At 35.7% G+C, this 18,678-nt stretch overlaps 1 protein-coding gene across 1 annotated transcript in view; it reads right to left on the reverse strand.

Moving 5' to 3' along the window:
• Window positions 1–18,678, reverse strand: part of BRWD3 (bromodomain and WD repeat domain containing 3) — a gene marked incomplete at both ends in the record, with an annotated part of 105,934 nt that overhangs the window by 21,138 nt on the left and 66,118 nt on the right. The window contains 9 exons of the mRNA XM_080719644.1: window positions 110–234; window positions 2,521–2,628; window positions 5,710–5,823; window positions 9,215–9,383; window positions 10,026–10,102; window positions 11,402–11,551; window positions 13,793–13,886; window positions 15,357–15,540; window positions 18,305–18,472. Coding sequence (XP_080575770.1) covers window positions 110–234; window positions 2,521–2,628; window positions 5,710–5,823; window positions 9,215–9,383; window positions 10,026–10,102; window positions 11,402–11,551; window positions 13,793–13,886; window positions 15,357–15,540; window positions 18,305–18,472 — 1,189 coding nt within the window. The remainder of the gene's footprint in view (window positions 1–109; window positions 235–2,520; window positions 2,629–5,709; window positions 5,824–9,214; window positions 9,384–10,025; window positions 10,103–11,401; window positions 11,552–13,792; window positions 13,887–15,356; window positions 15,541–18,304; window positions 18,473–18,678) is intronic.

An 18,678-nucleotide genomic window follows, 5' to 3' on the forward strand; every position in this document is an offset into this window, starting at 1 on the left:
CTATAGTGATTCCTCTCTAGTTGTACTGTGCAAAATATATAATGGTTATTAAAATACACACACACACACACATACACACACACACATACACACACACAGAGCTACTTACTTAATGGAAAAAGACTCTCCAGTCATTTTGCCTGAAATGGGGTCTAGAAATGCAAGCTTCAAGCAGCATAGTGTAGGTGGCCCAACCTCATATTTGATTCCTACAATCTTAACAAACTCTTGCTCCTATTTATAAAAATACCAATAAATTATTATTTTCCATATAAATAACTATGTAATATTAACAGTATTTTATTGTTACTTGAATCATTTAAGAATTATCTGAAGATTCATCAAATACTACATACTATAACTGAGTGGTACAGGTAATAAAATCTTCCTCTTTATACTTAATATTGTATAGAAGGTTGTAGTTTAGAAGAGGGGTCTAAACCAAGAAAAAGCAGCAAAATTCCCTGAGGAAACTTCAGAATTCATTTTCTCAAACTCTAACAGAATCTAACTCTGTAGGCCTAGGATACAAGCTCAGTCATATATTCTAAAAACAAGCAAGCAAGCAAAAAAAAAAAAAACTCCCCAGGGGATTATTCAGCTCAATCCAGTTAACAATGATTCCCTCTAGCCAGGCGTGGTGGTGCCAGCTTATAATCCCAGCGCTTGGAAGGCTGAGACTGGAGGATCACACAGGTTCGAAGCCAGCCTCAGCTACAGAATGAGGCTCTCAGCAACTTAGTAAGATCCTGTTTCAAAAGAAAGTATAAAATAGGTCTGGAAGTATAGCCCAGAGGTAAAAAAAAAAAAAAAAACCTGGGTTCCACACCCAGTATCATAAAAACAGAAATTATTCCCCTAGGCTGGGCATAGTGGTATACAACTATAATCCCAGTATTTGGAAGTCTGCGACAGGAGGATTGTGGCTTTGAGGCCAGCCTCAGTAATGTAGTAAACTCTCAGCAACTTAGTAGGACTTTGATTCCAAATAAAAAAATAAGCTGGGCGTGGTGGCACACGCTTGTAATCCCTGAGCTTGGGAGGCAGAGACAGGAGGATCACGCAGGTTCGAAGCCAGCTACGCTGGCTTAAGAGACCCTGTTTCCAAATAAAAATATAAAACAGGTCTGGGAGTGTAGCCCGGAGGTAGAAGGGTTTCCAGGAACCCCAGTACCACCAAAAATAAATAAATAAATAAATAAATAAATAAATAAATAAATAAATAAAATAAAAATTAAAAAATGGTCTGGCTGTATAATTCAGAGTTAGAATGCCCCCGCAGTTCAACCCCTAATACTAAAAATATCCCTCACCTAGAATAAATATAAAATGTAAATATATAGATATGTGTGTAAATATATGCATAGTCAAGAAAATGACATTTTTTAAATCCTACAGTATTATGTTACAATAATATTGCATGTTAATTGACTATGAGTCACATTTATGAGATGGCAAAACTGATCCTCATAGGTTCAGTGACTTGCTTTTAAAGTATACAGCAGAGCTGGGGATAAAATTCAGTCCTAATACCAAAACCCAGGTTCTTATGTCAAACAAATGTTGTCTCTTACTATTTCCTAGAATCACAGAGTTAGGATTAGAAATAAGAAACTGTGTGTTTTATTCATTCCCTTCATTCTGAAAAAGAACTAAATTTTTACCTGTTTTAGGATAGTAGCCCTTCCCATCTCCATGGAAACGATTAAAAAACAACTCACCTGATAAGTTATTTAGCACCTTACAAATTTAATAACATTTTTATAAAAATCTTAACTCAATCTTTACTTCAATATATAGATTTATAACCTTCCTGCTAAGCATCCTCACAAGACAATCTCTTTTTTACATAGAAAACCATGGCAAAATTGCCCTTTACTCTAGGGTTCTCCAAGTCAGAAAAATAAGAGAAAATACTACGCATATACCTAGTTATAAGCTATGCTACATATATACCTATGTGTGCATATATTTATTTATGTATGAATGAATGAAGGGATACATATTATTGACAGAAAATCCTTTAACATGGAATAGACATATCTAGTTTAATCAATGTCATGGAGCTATGTAGATATGAAAACCAAAGGGATATCCCTTAAATCAACACAAGTTTCAAAGCATCTTATGATTTATGAAATTTAATATATCCTAATGCTGCCAGAACCTCAAGAGCTTTTGTAATCCATATACTCTGTCAGATTATGTTGAGTGTCCAACCTTCGAATAGCAAGAATCTTCACAATAGGGAACTCTTGCTTTGTTCTAGTTATGGAATGTTATAGAGGATCTAAAGCTTGAAGGAAACTAGGTCAAATCAAGACAAGAGACAGCATGCAAATTTTGGGAAACAGAATATGTAGCCCGGAAGAGTCACTTCTACAAAAGTATCCTGTATCACTTTATTTTGGAATCACAAATAAGAATGAAATATGCATGAAACTGAGAAAAATGTTATGAGTAAAATAACTAAATCCCTAAATGTCTTCAATTCATAGGTTATGAATTTGACAAACTTACCCTGAGATCCATTTTGTTCCATGGCTGTTTCTGTAAATTAACACTGTATATTTTTGATTTCCTTACAGCCCGCACGTAAGCTTCATGTCCCTGCCTAAAATAAATAAGCTAAAGAACAAAATATGAGGCATTAAGTAGTAGCATCCTATTTAACAACACTATACATCCCAAAATATATTTTACAAACACCCTCTTCTTATTACAGAAAAGTTTTAAAATACTTTGTGCGACAAAGGTACCTTTCCCGCATCAAATTCTGTTCATTCGGTACTCAAGTCTACGTAACCACATCACATAAACAAGGCCCACAGCCTTTCCCCTGAGCATCTTCACCAATCCGTTGAAAAAAACTACTCATGACAGATATAAACAAAACTGTTTACATTTTAAAGTATTAGATTTCAAAATGTACTTAGTACATAAATACATCTTCATAATCTACACATTTTGTTTAAGTAGTAAAAATCATAGCCTACTAAATGAGTGTAATTTCAAAACAAATTGAAAGTATTCTATTGCAAAAGCTCATGTCAGAAAAATGACTTCAAATGCCTAGAAAGAAGATAGCGTTTACTATCATATTCTGCATTCAAGGAAAGTTTCCTCAACAGTTGAAAAGTGATGATTGTTACAAATTAATAGAATAAAGAAACATAAAAATACCACCATTTGAACTTTAAAAATATATATTAACATACTCTACCAATCAACATTGTCTAAATTGAAGTGTTTAATAGCTAAATATTAAAACAAAAATGTTTAAGTGTTAGTAAACAAAATAACTGTAGGGGTTAAAAACGTAAAAGTAAGCATGCTATTAAAATAGTCATAAAGCCAGGCAAGGTGGCGCACACTTGTAATCCCAGCATTTGGGAGGCTTAGAGAGGAGGATCACAGGTTTGCAGCCAGCTTCAGCTACTTAATGAGGCCCTTTGCAGCTTAATGAGACCCCATTTTGAAATAAAAATAATAATAAAATAGGGCTGGGAATGTAGCTCAGAAGTAGAATGTCCCTGGGTTCATTCCCCAATATTACAAAAAAGAAAAAAGAAAATAAAAAGTTTTTTTATCATATATTTACTCCTATATTCAACTAATATTGACAGAACAACTGGGTATCAGGTACTAGATGCTGTCACAAAAAAGAAAATCCTTTCCTTTAAGGATATGGATACATACAGATATGTAACTATACTGCAATATAGAAGATATGATGTATTGAGAGAGAAATAATTTAGGTAGAAGGTCTCTTAATGAAAGAAGGGACTGTCAAATGAAAAATAGGAATAAATACCTCATCTAGAAGAAGTTAATATATGCGTAAAAACTTCAAGAATGAGTATTTGAGAACAATCATCTGTGGGTAGGGGTATTCTATGCAAATTAACAAGGACTTGATATTTAGATGAACTAAAAACACTGTTGCAATTGAAGAAATTGGTTATCTAAAAAGGGCATGTATTCCTTTGTGAATTCTTTAAAAATATTCTAATTGATATATTTCATTCTGATGTCCCCATAAGGCAATAAATGTTAAAAAAAATTATTCTGGATATGCCAAAATTGTTTAAAAGTTCTCTGTTCTGTAATGCAACACTAGTCAGACCATGCTTATTAACATAACCAGGTTAACAAGCATTGCTTGAAATCCCAATACCTGTAAGACATACTAACAAAAAGAAACATTATAGTAATATCTAAATAAAAAATGAAAGCAATGCCTTACTCACAGGCTACTTGCTAGCTTTCTCTGGTACAAGTCTCTATAACAGGCAGTAACAGAAATTTATTTTTTCCAGTGAAATTTTTATTAGTACTAAGATTTTAGAATCTACTGCCTTGTGATGATATTATACTCCTATTATTAGCCTAAGACTGTGCAGAAACATTTGCTATTAGTATAGTAACTAACTGTTAGTCAACATATCCGAAGGTACACGAATCAAAGCTATCATAATTGTCAGTGGTACTAGGAATGGAACCCAGGGGCCTTCTACCTCTGGGCTATATCCCCAGACCTAATTTATTTTTTACCTGGAAACAGGGTCTTGCTAAGTTGCCAAGGCTGGCTTTGACCCTATGATTCTCTTGTCTCAGCCCTTCCAAGTACTAACATTACAAGCATGCAGGACCACACCCAGCTCATAATTTCAATAAGAAAATAAAATTTGTCTTCACGAGAAGAGCTTTATCTAATCTTTGACAAATTATAAATACATAGATATTTATTCAATTATAAGCTCGGTAGGAAGTCCTCGGCATAAAATGGACATTGGAGCTGGACGTGGTGGCGCACACTTGTAATCCCAGCATTCAGGAGGCGGAGACCAAAATATCGTGGATTGCAGACAGCCTCAGCCACTTACTGAGGCACTTTGTAACTCAGTGAGACCCTGCTTCAACAATAAAAAGCCAGCTGGGCGTGGTGGTGCATGCTTGTAATCCCCACGCTTGGGAGGCTGAGACAGGAGGATCGCGCAGGTTCAAAGTCAACCTCAGCTAGCTGGCTTAAGAGACCCTGTTTCCAAATAAAATATAAAATAGGTCTGGGAGTGTAGCCCGGAGGTAGGAGGCCCCTGGGTTCCATTCCCAGTACTCCCCCCAATAAATAAAAAGACTAAAAACCAGGGCTAATGGTGTAGCTCAGATGTCCCTGGGTTCCATCCCCAGTACCACAAAAAAAAGAACACTGGCTTCTTCATTGAATAATTCTATCAAGTTGAATAATTTAATAATATTAGGATTTGAATGAGGACCACAAACACCCTTCAGTTCTAAATGGCAGTAAAGATAAAAATCAAGCCAATTATATTAAAGCTAATCAATTTATCTTAAGGATCCTTAAGTATCTAATTTATTGAAGACAATTTGACAGTCTCTATAAAAGATACAAAACAAAAGTAAGATTTGATCAATGTGTGCAAGAACTAAAAAACTGATCAGAGCAGCTAAGAGAGTAGGTCATTATTATAAGAGGATTGAAATCTATGTCTTAAAACAGATTAAAGTTAGTGCTCTTGAGGCACCAAGGAAAACTGGCTTTAACAAGTAACAATTACTTCATCTTGCTGGGCACGATGGTGCACACCTATATTCCTAGGCACTGGGAGGCTGAAGGAGGATTGCTTGAACCCAAGAGTTCAAGATCAGGCTGGACAATACAGCAAGATCCCTGTAGAAAAAGATTACCTCATCTCCCATCTGTGGGACAAATGGGGAACGCCGTGGTATGGTATCCAAGATCCACTGAGGGGCAAACCACTCTTCATTGGGCTCACCTGCCATCGAAACCAGTCCTCCTTTCTAAAATATAAAGACATTTACAGTGTCTATAAATATACATTATGTCTTACAAATACATAAACAGTTTGAAAGCTATAAAATATCCCATGATAAGAAAACCTAAAACGTGTAAATTTTAAACATTTTCCTTTAGCAATTACACATAACTTTTGTACCAACAAAAATCACATTCCTCAATTTTGGCTAAAATATAACTTGACACTATATAACATTTCAAAACTGCAACTTTTATTCTTCATCTTTCCAGAATACCACATGAATTCAAATCATTTTTCCAGTAAGATAGTGACAAAATAACTTTTCCTAATAAAATAGTGATGATCAAGAATATAATTGTTTTTAATGCAACTGGTTGTCAGACATATAGACAATATTTTTTTAAATTTACATTCAAAGTGAAAAGCATTCCCTTTGAAATTAAGGACAGCTTCCTCAGACTGAGAATAAAGAATTGTTTCAACCTCTGAACTTCTTTTCTGAGAGGTAAAGACTGAAAGGCTGCCCAACACTGGCCTGATAGATAGAAAGGAAGCTGAGACTGACAGGTGTTCTGGCTAACTAAATTGCATATGTGCACTTCCTGATTTTGTCCCACCTTCCCCTTGTCTTATAAAGATTCTTTTGCCCTTGAATTCTCAGAATGCAGTGATTTGGAAGAAAAAATATTTTCTTTCGCTTCTTTCAAAACTGGCATTGAATAAACCTCCTTTTCTTTTCTTTTCGCAGGTCTGGGGATGGAACCCAGGGGCATTCGACCTTCAAGCTACACCCCCAGCCCTATTTTTTAATCTTTATTTTGAAACAGGGTCTCACTGAATTGCTGAGGGCCTCACTAAGTAGCTGAGGATGTCTGTGAACCGTGATCCTCCAGTCTCAGCCTCCCAAAGGGTGGGATTATAAGCGTGCGCCACCATGCCAGGCTAAAACCTACTTTTCTGCCAATTTGATTTTTAGGTATTTGTGGAGAGCTGTAGAGCATAGCTTTTAATTTCATGTGATAACAGACCTCCCCCCAGTAACAAAACAACTACTTTGGTTAAGTATTGGTGCCATCTTGGGTGAAATTACAAAGAGGGAAAAATTTGATTTGCAAAAATTTTCTACAGTTCTGTTCACTCTCTGTTGAGGTTCTTGATAGATTGCTTTAGTATACAGCAGCTCTTTGGTTTCATGCAATCCCACATATTGATTTTATGTTTAATTTCTTGTGCCTTTGGGGTCTTGTTGATAATGTTTTGACCTGTGCCTATGTGTCGCAGTGTTGGACCTATGCTCTCTTCAAAGAGCTGTAATGTCTCTGATCTACTTTCCAAGTCTTTGATCCATCTTGAACCGACTCTTGTGCAGAGTGAGAAAGTGGGCTTTATTTCCATTTTTCTATGTATGGTTAAATAATTTTGCCAGTACCATTTGTTGAATAGGCTATTTTTTTCCAGTGTATGTTTTTGGCCCCTTTGTCAAAAATAAATAGGCTATAAGTGTGTGGATTTGTTTATAAGTCTTCTATTCTGTTCCACGGTCTATGTGTCTGTTTTTGTGCTAATACCAAACTTTTTATTACTATGGCTTTGTAGTGTAGTTTAGTCAGAGGAGTAGTATCTAGAATATATAGAGAACTCACGAAAATCACTGCTAAGAAACAAATAATTCAATTAAAAATAGATAAGAGAACTAAATAGACACTTCATGAAAGAAGAAATTCAAATGGCCAATAAATATATGAAAAAAATGCTCAATACCATTAGCAATCAGAGAGATTCAAATCAAAACTACCCTGAGATTTAATCTAACTCCAACTAGAATGGTGAGCATTCAAAACACAAATGACAACAGATACTAGCAAAGATGTGAAGAAGTGGGAACTCTAAGACATTGTTGGTGGGATTGCAAATTAGTGCCACCACTCTGAAAAACAGTATGGAGAATCCTCAAAAGAATGGGAACAAACTTACCATATCCAGCAATACCACTTCCGGGTATCTACCCGAAAGAATAAAAACCAAACTACCAAACTAATGCATGTGTATCTATGTTCATAGCTGCACAATTCACCATAGCCAAACTATGAAACCAGCCAAGATGTTCATCAAGAGATAAATGGATTACAAAATTATGGGATATGTACAAAATGGAATTTTATTAGCCATAAAAATGAACAAAATTATGTCATTGACAGACAAATGGATGGAACTGACGAACATTATGCTAAGTGAGATTAGTCACAAAAAGTAAAAAATCAGATGCTCTCCCTAATATGCAAAGCTAGGGAGAAAATGAGTCACAGGAGGAACTCTAGACAAAGAAGGAGAAACAATAGAAGAGCAAATAAGGTGACCTAACTGAGGGGGACAGGAGGAGGGAAGAGGGAAATTCCCTAATGTATAGGATATACATTAACAAACATATCAAAGTCAATCACTAGCCAAACATGAGAAGGAGGGAGGAGGAGGGAAAGGGTCAGGAACTGGGTAAGGGCTAATTGAGCTATATATGCATATATGCCTCTACCATCTTGTACTCCATTAAGATGTATGACTACAATGCACCAATAAAAATATTTTAAAAACACAAAGGAATGGAAAAAGAGCCCTATACAATGTATTAAACTCTTCCACTCTTCAAGAAAAAATGTATATAGCCGGGTGTAGTGGCGCACGCTTGTAAACCCTGCGCTTGGGAGGCTGAGACAGGAGGATTGCACGGGTTTGAAGCCAGCCTCAGCTACTTAGTGAGGCTTTCAGCAACTTAGTGAGACCCTGTTTCCAAATAAAATATTAAAAAAAAAAGGTCTGGGAGTATAGCCCTGAGGTAGAACCCCTCTGGGTTCCACCCCAAGTACCACCAAAAAAACCAGAAAAATGTATATAAATTTATGATTCCTATCATGACAAGTATAATACTTTATACTATGGTGGCTTATTATTTTAGAACTTTGCAACATTTTAACAAATAACAGCCAATATATAGTGATGAACTCTTCTAGTTAATGATGAACAAACCTTTGATAACAAAAATTTCAAAACCTCCTTGAGCCAGTCGCAGTGGTGCATGCCTGCAACCCCAGTACCTGGGAGGTTGAGACAGGAAGAGTTCATGGACACCCTTAGCAACCTAGTGAGGCCCGTCACAACGTAAGTGAGATCCTGTTTCAAAATAAAAACTAAAATAGGGCTGAGTATGTAGCTCAGAGACAGAATGCCTCTGAGTTCTATCTCCAGTACTACACGCACACACATACACACACACCTTTCATTTTGATGTCAATATGAATTACTCTTATTTTAGTTGGTTTCTCAGGTAGAATATTTTCAGAGAAAAGTGAAATATAACTATTAAATATTCAAGTATCAAAGGCAAAAACAAAACCAAAACAACCTATTCAGATACAAACCTTTTTTCTAGTCTGTTTAGGTTTCTTTTGCCTTTCTTCTACTGACTTCAAATTCTCCTCCTCAGAGCTGCTGCATATTTTCCGTGTTGCCTGTCTGGTTTGTCTTTTTGGAGGTTGCAAATTTATTCCAGCATCTGCTGTCCAATCAGAATATTCACTTGATGAATCACTGTAAATAAATCAAAATTATGAGTACTTAAGTATACAAAGGAATAATTTTGCCTCATAAATGAAATATGTTATTAAATAGCATTTATTAATGAAGTATGCTTGAAAGAGAAAAATGTCAATAGAATTTTGATCACTATCAATGCTTTCAATGAAATGCTTCTTAAAGTATAATGCTGAAAATCCTATATTTAATATTTATATATTTAAAATTGCTATTGAAACCAGAAAATGTTTAAGATTTACCTTTTTCCTAGAAATGATCAAATGAGGTGGTTTAAAACCAAAATATCTACATCTCTCTCTCTCTCTCTCCATATATATATATATATATATATATATATATATATATTTACCAAGATACAGAATCTATATAGTTCAATATATATGTACTGTTTCCAGGATATAGAATCTTGGAAGTAAAAAGGACTATTTTACCTATGAAGGAACTAAAAAGCTCATAGTGACATCAAAAATATATTGAAAGTGCTAGGATAAAACAGTAGGTCCCTAGACTTCCAATCCAGTAGTCTTTCGACTATAAAATACTATTTTAACTCTAGTTTATTAAAATTCCTATAAATCATAATTTTGTATTAAAACTGCGAAATAATTTTCACTAAATCAAAACCACTAAAACTACCTGGAAGAGCTTTCACTTTGCCATTCAACAACAGGATCCTCTACAGAAGCGTCGCTTGTGCCAACTGTTTCATCTTCCTATAACAAACAACCAGCAATTGAGATACATGGGTATCATTAGCTAGCATAGTATTCGTTAGTAAGCTACTACTTGTTTTATAACTTTTTATTCCCCCCACTTTCTAGTTAAAATGTATATAATTATTTTATATATGTGTCTACAATTCATGAATTTTAGTATTGTGTCGCATATAATGTTATTGACATAAAAGAATCCATGAGCCTAGATACAGTTTAAAATATAATGAATGATCATTCGTTTAAGATCAAGTTATACACTGTGAGAGACTTCTCTGAAAAGAATTAGTTTAAGAAATGAATGGCAGGATAATAATGGAGTACCATACATTGTCAATGTATAATTAAAACCTTTTTATGCACTTAAAAAGTAGAGATGTTAAGTGAACAAAAGGATCAGAGAACAGAGGAACAGGTAGAAAAGAACTGCTATCCTCTTGATTCATTACAAGGAAAATAGGTAGGTATGAGACAAATCAACACTCAATAATCTCCATCACTGGTAAAGTCAACAGTAACAGAAAATATGTATAATATGCTGATTACACAGTCAACTAGTTCTGGGACTATTTGACATATTACAACTGTTTGTATTACACTTCTCCTTTCTAAGATGCCCTCTGTCTTTTCTCACTGTTCGAAGCCCAATTTTTGCTGGCATTTATGATATCCTAACCAAGGTAATATGTTATGTATAAATAAGACATTTATTTATTTTTGATACTGGGGATTGAACCCAGGGCATTCTACCTCCAAGCTATATCCCCAGCTCTATTTTTTTATTTTTATTTTTATGATACTGGGATGGAATCTAGGGGCTTCTACCTCGGGGCTACACTCCCAGATATACTTTATATTTTATTTGGAAACCTCACTAAGTAGCTGAAGCTGCCTTCGAACTGGCACGATCCTCCTATCTTAGCCTCCCAAGTACTGGGATTACAAGCGTGCGCCACAGCGTCCAGCTCCCTAGCCCTATTTTTTATTATTTATTTTGAAACAGGGTTTCACTAAGTCACAGAGAGCATCAATAAGTAGCTGAGGCTGGTCACAAAACTGTGATCCTCCTATCTCAGCCTCCCAAGCACTGGGATTACAAGCATGCACTACCACACCCAGCTAAGAGAAGACACTTTTAAAAAGCTTAATAGGATATCCAAGTTTGTGCCTTATGAATGAAAAATATAAGAGAATTACTAAAATAAATTATTACAGTGACCCTTAAAAGTCAGCCCAAATTGATCGTACAAAAAAAGAAACAAAAAATTGTATTGAAGAAGTTAACAGCAGATATCTAACCTCTGAGGAGCTGTCTGAATCTTCCTGTACACCTGAATTTTGGCTTGATGCTTGTGAATTATGCTCTATGTTGGACCGCGTTTGATAAGTATGTTGACGCTTGCGTTGTGTCCTCCTCAAAGATCGCCCACAGCTAGGCTGATAATCATTCTGTTAATGAGGAGAAAAAGAGATTTTGAAAATAGAGAGCTCCGTGAGCACACCAAAGATGAAAATATATAACGTAAACCAATTAGGTAGAAGAGGGGTAAAGGATGAAGATAAACTGCAAAAAAGAAAACAAATATATAACTATAACAATATATTAGGTATGTTTAATGCACTTTCTTCTTATATTTATTACTATCCTATTGTGATCAAATTAAAGACTGTGCTGCAAGAATTTGCCTTTCTAGAATTTACATATGCCATATTATTTACAATTATTACGGGATGAACAAGATATCTATATTATATTTATATAAACATGTATTTCTTTAGTTCTATTTACAAATCTAAGAAAACTTGTTAAAGTACATAATTGGATTCCATTGTTCAAATGCCTAAAATTTGAGAAATTTAAATTCAGCTTTGCCAATTCCCCAATTCCCCACCCCACAGGAAAACACCAGGGAAGTTATTAGAAATAAAAAATTAAAATACAAACTTTAGGGTACTTACACCGATATAAAAGATTCAGTTTACATATGAAAAGTAATATACAATGTATAATTTTATTTTTGGAGCAAAGTGAAAGTACATGTTATATTTAGTCCCTTTTATCACATTGAAACTCCTGCTATTTGTGGACAATGTAAGAGAAAATAATCGAATCATTATAGATAATTCACTTATGGTTATAGGAAGAGCTGGCTGTGTATCCATTCAATAAACAGGTAAACAAAAAAATTTTTTTGTGGTACTGGGGATGAAAACCAGGGATGTTCTAAGAACCCTCCGAGCTCCAGCCCCAGCTCTATTTTTTATTCTTTATTTTGGAACAGCAATTCAGTAAGTTGTGGAGGGCCTTAAGAAGTAGCAGAGGCTGTCCTTGAAACGTGATCCTCTGGTCTCAGCCTCCTGAATGGTGAGATGGCAAGTGTATGCCACCATGCCCAGCAAGATTTAATTTTTAACAAATAAAATATAAAGCTGGGCGTGGTGGCGCAAGCTTGTAATCCCCGCGCTTGGGAGGCTGAGACAGGAGGATCGCGCAGGTTCGAAGCCAGCCTCAGCTACTTAGTGAGGCTCTCAGCAACCTACTGAGACCCTGTTTCCAAATAAAATATAAAATGGGTCTGGGAGTATAGCCCGGGGGTAGAAAGCCTCTGGGTTCCACCCCCAGTACCACACACACAAAAAAAATAATAATAGCCGGGCGTGGTGGCGCACGCTTGTAATCCCCGCGCTTGGGAGGCAGAGACAGGAGGATCGCGCAGGTTCGAAGCTAGCCCCACGCGCTGGCTTAGGAGACCCTGTTTCCAAATAAAAATGCAAAAATAGGTCTGGGAGTGTAGCCCGGAGGTAGAAGGGCTTCCAGGAACCCCAGTACCACCAAAAATAAATAAATAAATAAATAAATAATAATAATAAAATAAAGTTGAAACTATTTTATTGGAGCATTTACAAGTATAAGTCATTATAACTTATAAAACCACACTGCATGGCTATAACCCTAATATGACATTAGGAGTAAACAAGTTTAAAAATCTTATAAATCAACATCAAGGGCCATTTTCTAATATTATACATAAATGTTTCTCACTTTCAATATACACAAAATGCCTACAGACTTAAGTACCTACTCTTTGTCTCAGACAAATCTGATATTCAACATTATCAGTTTAGTAGTAAATAAAAACAGAAATCAAGCTGAGCATGATGGTGCATGTTTGTAATCCCTGCGCTTGGGAGGCGGAAACAGGAGGATCATGTTGTGCAGGTTCGAAGCCAGCCAAGAGACCTTGTTTCCAAATAAAAAAAAATTAAAAAAAAAAAAAAAAAAAAAAAAAAAAAATATATATATATATATATATATATATATATATATATATATATATCTGGGAGTGTAGTTCAGAGGTTGAATGCCCCTGGGTTTCATCCCCAGACCCGCAAAAAAAAAATAGATTTTAGCCTGGTGGGGTGGCACATGCTTGTAATCCCAGTACTTAGGAGGTTGAGACAGATGGATGGCAGGTTCATGGTCAGTCTAGGGTGTTTAGTGAGGCCCTCCACAACTTAGACCCTGTTTTCAAATACAGAATAAAAAACAGGGCTTGAAAAATAAGTTCCCTGTAAGCAGTCATTTATTAAAATATGTCTCTTTATATACAACTTCTAGATTTCAAAGAAATGGTGTCTGCAAAATATTTGCACATAGTATATCTCAACATACTGTAAAACTAAACTTACCCTTTGAGTAGTATAAGATGGCTTTTTCTTCTTTTCAACTGTATAAAGACTGATTTCTATGTCACCTTTTGTGGTTCGACATTCTTCCTGAACTCTAAAAATAAATCAAAGGCTAAAATATCAGGAAATTATCAAAGAGGAAATGAACAGTTTGAAAGTCAGATAGTAAAAATATATTTAACTCTAAAATTTGCCATTTTAATCATTATTAGAAATACTATTTTCAGTGGCTTAAATTACATTTATTATGCTATACAACCATTACCACTATTTTCAATTTTTATTACTACAAAGATAAACTCTGTAATCATTAAGCAACAATACCCCAGGGGATGGGCATATAGCTCAGTGGTAGTGTGCTTGCCTAGCAGGCAGGAGACCAAGTTCAATCCCAAAAAGAAAAAAAAAAAAATCTTCCTATCTTTCCTTTATACCAGTGTCTGACAGTCGCAAATCTAAGAACTGGTCTAATCTAAATATTTTAAGTGAAATCACAAAATATTTGTCCTTTTGTATCTAGCTTCTTGCACTTAGCATGTTCAAAGTTTATTTTTATAGAATAAAGTTTATTTTAAAACTTTTTTATTGGTGCATTGTAGTCATGCATCTTAATGGGGTGCAAGATGGTGGAGGCATACATGCTCACATCACTCATTTAGCCCTGCCCCAATTCCCACCCCAACCCGTCCCTCTCCCTCCTTCTCATGTTTCCCTCTGTGATTGACTTTGATATGTTTATGAATGTTCATTTCCTTTTTAGGACTGAATAACATCCCACGGCATGGATATGCCAAGGTTCACCTGTTCATATTCAGATGAACACTTGAGTCATTTCTACCATTTGATTACTATGGATAACAATGCAATTAAGAGTGGTGTACAAATACCTATTTGAATTCATGCTTTCAATTCTACTTTTAACGCTTGGAGTAAAGAATTATTTCAAATTGCTCTACTACCAGGAGTTAGCACTCAATCCACAAACTGACTAGGTCTCCCTTTTTTTCTTGTTACTTCTCCCTACGTACAGCAGAAAGCAGATGGAATCTGCTCCAATATCCAGCTGATGGCCTTCTCGGAACCATGGTTGAACGAAAGGTCCACATACCATTCACATAGTTAATCACATATGACCTCTTGGCTTTTTTCTCTATTTTTGTTACTTTTAGTTGGTGCACTTTAATTATACCTCATACTGAGGTATAGAGTGTGTATCCCTGATTAATAATACTAAATCCTTAAATCTTAATCTATACTATAAACTCACAGAAAAGAAATCGTGCTTTGGATTTTCTTTTCTTAATCCTGGGAATTGAACCCGGGACATTTTATTTCTTAGCCTCCCAAGTACTGGGGTGGCATTTTCAATATTCCCTGAAGTGTTTAAGCATAATACTGAGGAAACTGAAGATTAATAATTAAATAATTGTGCCCTGGCATAATATAGAAAAACTACTACATGACTCAACTAGATTCAAATAGCTGAATTACTGGGCTAATTTAGCACAATTTACCTACTAAAAGAAAGCTTTAAATGTTTTTTAATGTTACTTTATAGACTCACCTACTAACCCCATTGTTTAGTTCATTGACCACTACTCTCCTGCTCCAGGCCATGAGATCGCGTTCAGTGGCCATCTGGCTCCGAGGCGCATTGTTATGCATCTGTCGAACACCTTCGATTTGACCACTGCGTCGAAGCCCAATATTTGGGGAAGAAGATATGTCCATATTTGGACTTCTCAGAGCTAAAACAGAAATGAAAACAAAATATAACTTTCTGAACAATGCCTTCAGTCTTCCAGATAAGAACTGTAAATACGCCAGGCTGGTGATGCATGCCTGAGACAGGAGGACTGCAGGTTCCAGGACAGCCTCACTAAGCAGTTAAGACTCTCATCCACCTAGCAAAATCTCTTTTTTATTTTATTTTATTTTTTTTTGTGGGTCTGGAGATGGAACCCAGTGGCATTTGACCTCCAAGATATACCCTCTGCCCAATTTTTTATTCCTTATTTTGAAACAGGGTCTCACTGAGTTGCAGAGGGCCTGACGAAGTAGCTGAGGCTGGTCGCGAACCACGATCCTCCCATCTCAGCCTCCAAATGCTGGGATTACAAGCGTGCGCCACCACGCCCGGCTCAAAATCTTGTTTCAACACAAAAATAAAATAGGGCTGGAGGTGGTCCTTGGAGGTAGAATGCCCCTGGGTTCAATCCCCAGTACTGAAAAAAATAAAATGTCATTTATAATATTAAAACATTAAATATTTTTTACGCTTACATTTGAGAGAAGATATGCATGTGAGATCTGTATGCTAAAAACAAAATATTGCTGAGAGAAATGAAGAATTGAGGAGATGGAAAGCTACTTCTTCACATGCTTGGATAATCTCAAATGACATAATGACCCCAGGTTGAAACTAGAAAATTACAGTAATATGTGCATAATAAAAAAAACTTTAGCTGGGCATGGTGGCTCACGCTTGTAATCCCCACGCTTGGGAGGCGGAGACAGGAGGATCGCGCTGGTTCGGAGCCAGCCTCACTGGCTTAAGAGACCCTGTTTCCAAATAAACAATATAAAATAGGTCTGAGAGTATAGCCCAGAGGTAGAAGGGTTTCCAGGAACCCCAGTACCAAAAAAAAAAAAAAAAAAAAAAACTTTAACATTACAAAACTGACATAATAAGTATAAGAAAAAACACTAACAGAACTTTTACTTTTCTTTGGAATTCTACAGAAAGATTCTTGTTAATTGACTTTTCTCATAATTCTCAAATAAAATGCAAACAGAAACAAACATAAGCTTTCCAAATAAAGACTAGAAAAATCAAAGCAATTGAACACTGAAAAGAGAAGTCAGTGGGGACCCTTTCACTAATGGTGTCTCAAATCTATCCATAGAAACCTAGTAATAACGACATCTACATCAGTATTCTAAGTTTAAAATTTTATGTCTTAGAAACAAAGGGTTTAGCTACATGGTATTATCAATCTATTACTTACTGTATTACAGGTTCAGGAAAGCTTATCTAAGTTAGGTGATTCAAAGTGATACAAATGAAAAATATTTATTGTAATTTTATGGAGTAACAAGGAAATCATGAATGAAGCAAAATATCCCACAACTCACCTCAAATTTAATTCATCTTATTCACTTAAGGGTGAACCCAAATGGCATTCTACTGAAAAAAAAATTCTGCAAGCTGGGGTGCATGCTTGTAATCCCAGTACTTGGGAGGCTGAGACAGGAGGATGGCGGAGGTTCGAAGCCAGCCGCGCTGGCTTAAGAGACCCTGTTCCCAAATAAAAATATAAAAATAGGTCTGGGAGTGTAGCCCTGATGTAGAAGGGTTTCCAGGAACCCCAGTACCACAAAAATAAATAAGTTAATTAATTAATTAGACAAGCTGGGCGTGGTGGCGCACACTTGTAATCCCACCATTCGGGAGGCTGAGACCTAGAGGATCGCGGTTCGCGGACAGCCTCAGATACTTAGTGAGGCCCTCTGAAACTCAGTGAGATCCGGTTTCAAAATAAAGAATAAAAAATAGGGCAGGGAGTGTAGCTCAGAGGTCAAATACCCCTGGGTTCAATCCCCAGACCCGCAAAAAAAAATTGCCTACATACCCAAGTATGCATTTTAAAATAAAACTAATTAAAAAGTAAAGTTGGTACAAGAATTATGTACAACTTAGATACATAGGCATATTTCATGTATAGGGAAGGGAAAGACATGATAGGTAAGAATATCCATTTATGATAAAATATACAGTAACTTTTACTGATTAAGATCTAACTATTGGCCGGGCGTGGTGGTGCACACTTATAATCCCCGCGCTTGGGAGGCTGAGACAGGAGGATCACACAGGTTGGAAGCCAGCCTCAGCTACTTAGTGAGGCTCTCAGCAACTTAGTGAGACCCTGTTTCCAAATAAAACATAAAAAAAGGTCTGGGAGTATAGCCCGGAGGTAGAAAGCCTCTGGGTTCCACCCCTAGTACCACAAAAAAAAAAAAAAAGATCTAACTATTGTGAAATCAATTTGTATCTGTATTCTCTAAGAAAAGAGCTTTTTGCCCGTCTAGCACATTTCTGTAAACTGAAAGGGGAGCGTGGTATGCTGTTTCCTTTCAACAAAGGGTCAAATTAGGGGGTAGTGGTCTCTAAACTTACAGTGGTTTGTAAGTTTGAAAACATTTATAGGCTCGTTCACCTACAAAAGCCTGGACTTACTGCAGTGCTTCAATTCTAGAAACAAAAGCAAACACTGCAAATAAACTGAGTTAGGAAATAGTATATTAAAATATAACATTTCCATTTTTCAGGACATGCTAAGTCATTTTAGTCACAAATGAAAATGAGATTATGGCTCCTTGGAATATCTGGTATTACAACGGTAAATTAACAAAAATATTTTGGACTATAAAAATAATATATTTTCATGGGTAATTTTTTGGTATACTAGTTAAAGTATAATATATTCCTTTCATAAATATATAATTACTTACCACCATTAACAGAGTATGATCTATTAACTGGAAAATGTGGAACATCCCCTTCATTAATTAGCCTCAGATCTTGTTCTCTCTGTAACTCCCTGATTATACCATCAAGGATGCTTTCATCTTGGTCATTAGTTTGCTGGCCAATTACTTGTTCTACTACCTCACCATCACCTTAATGAGAACAAAATTATAAAACCAAAAAATTGCTTAAGTTTTAGTAAACATTAAATATATAAGAACATATATAGAGAGACATATATTATATACACATATGTATGTAGGTAGATAGATTAAAATAATTAAAAATAGGACCAACTAAAACCAATGTTTATATCAACAAAATATTTTAGATGTTACTATGAGGACCTAGTAATTAT

Source organism: Muscardinus avellanarius (assembly GCF_963383645.1).
Source record: "Muscardinus avellanarius genome assembly, chromosome: X".
NCBI classification, from domain to species: Eukaryota; Metazoa; Chordata; class Mammalia; order Rodentia; family Gliridae; genus Muscardinus; species Muscardinus avellanarius.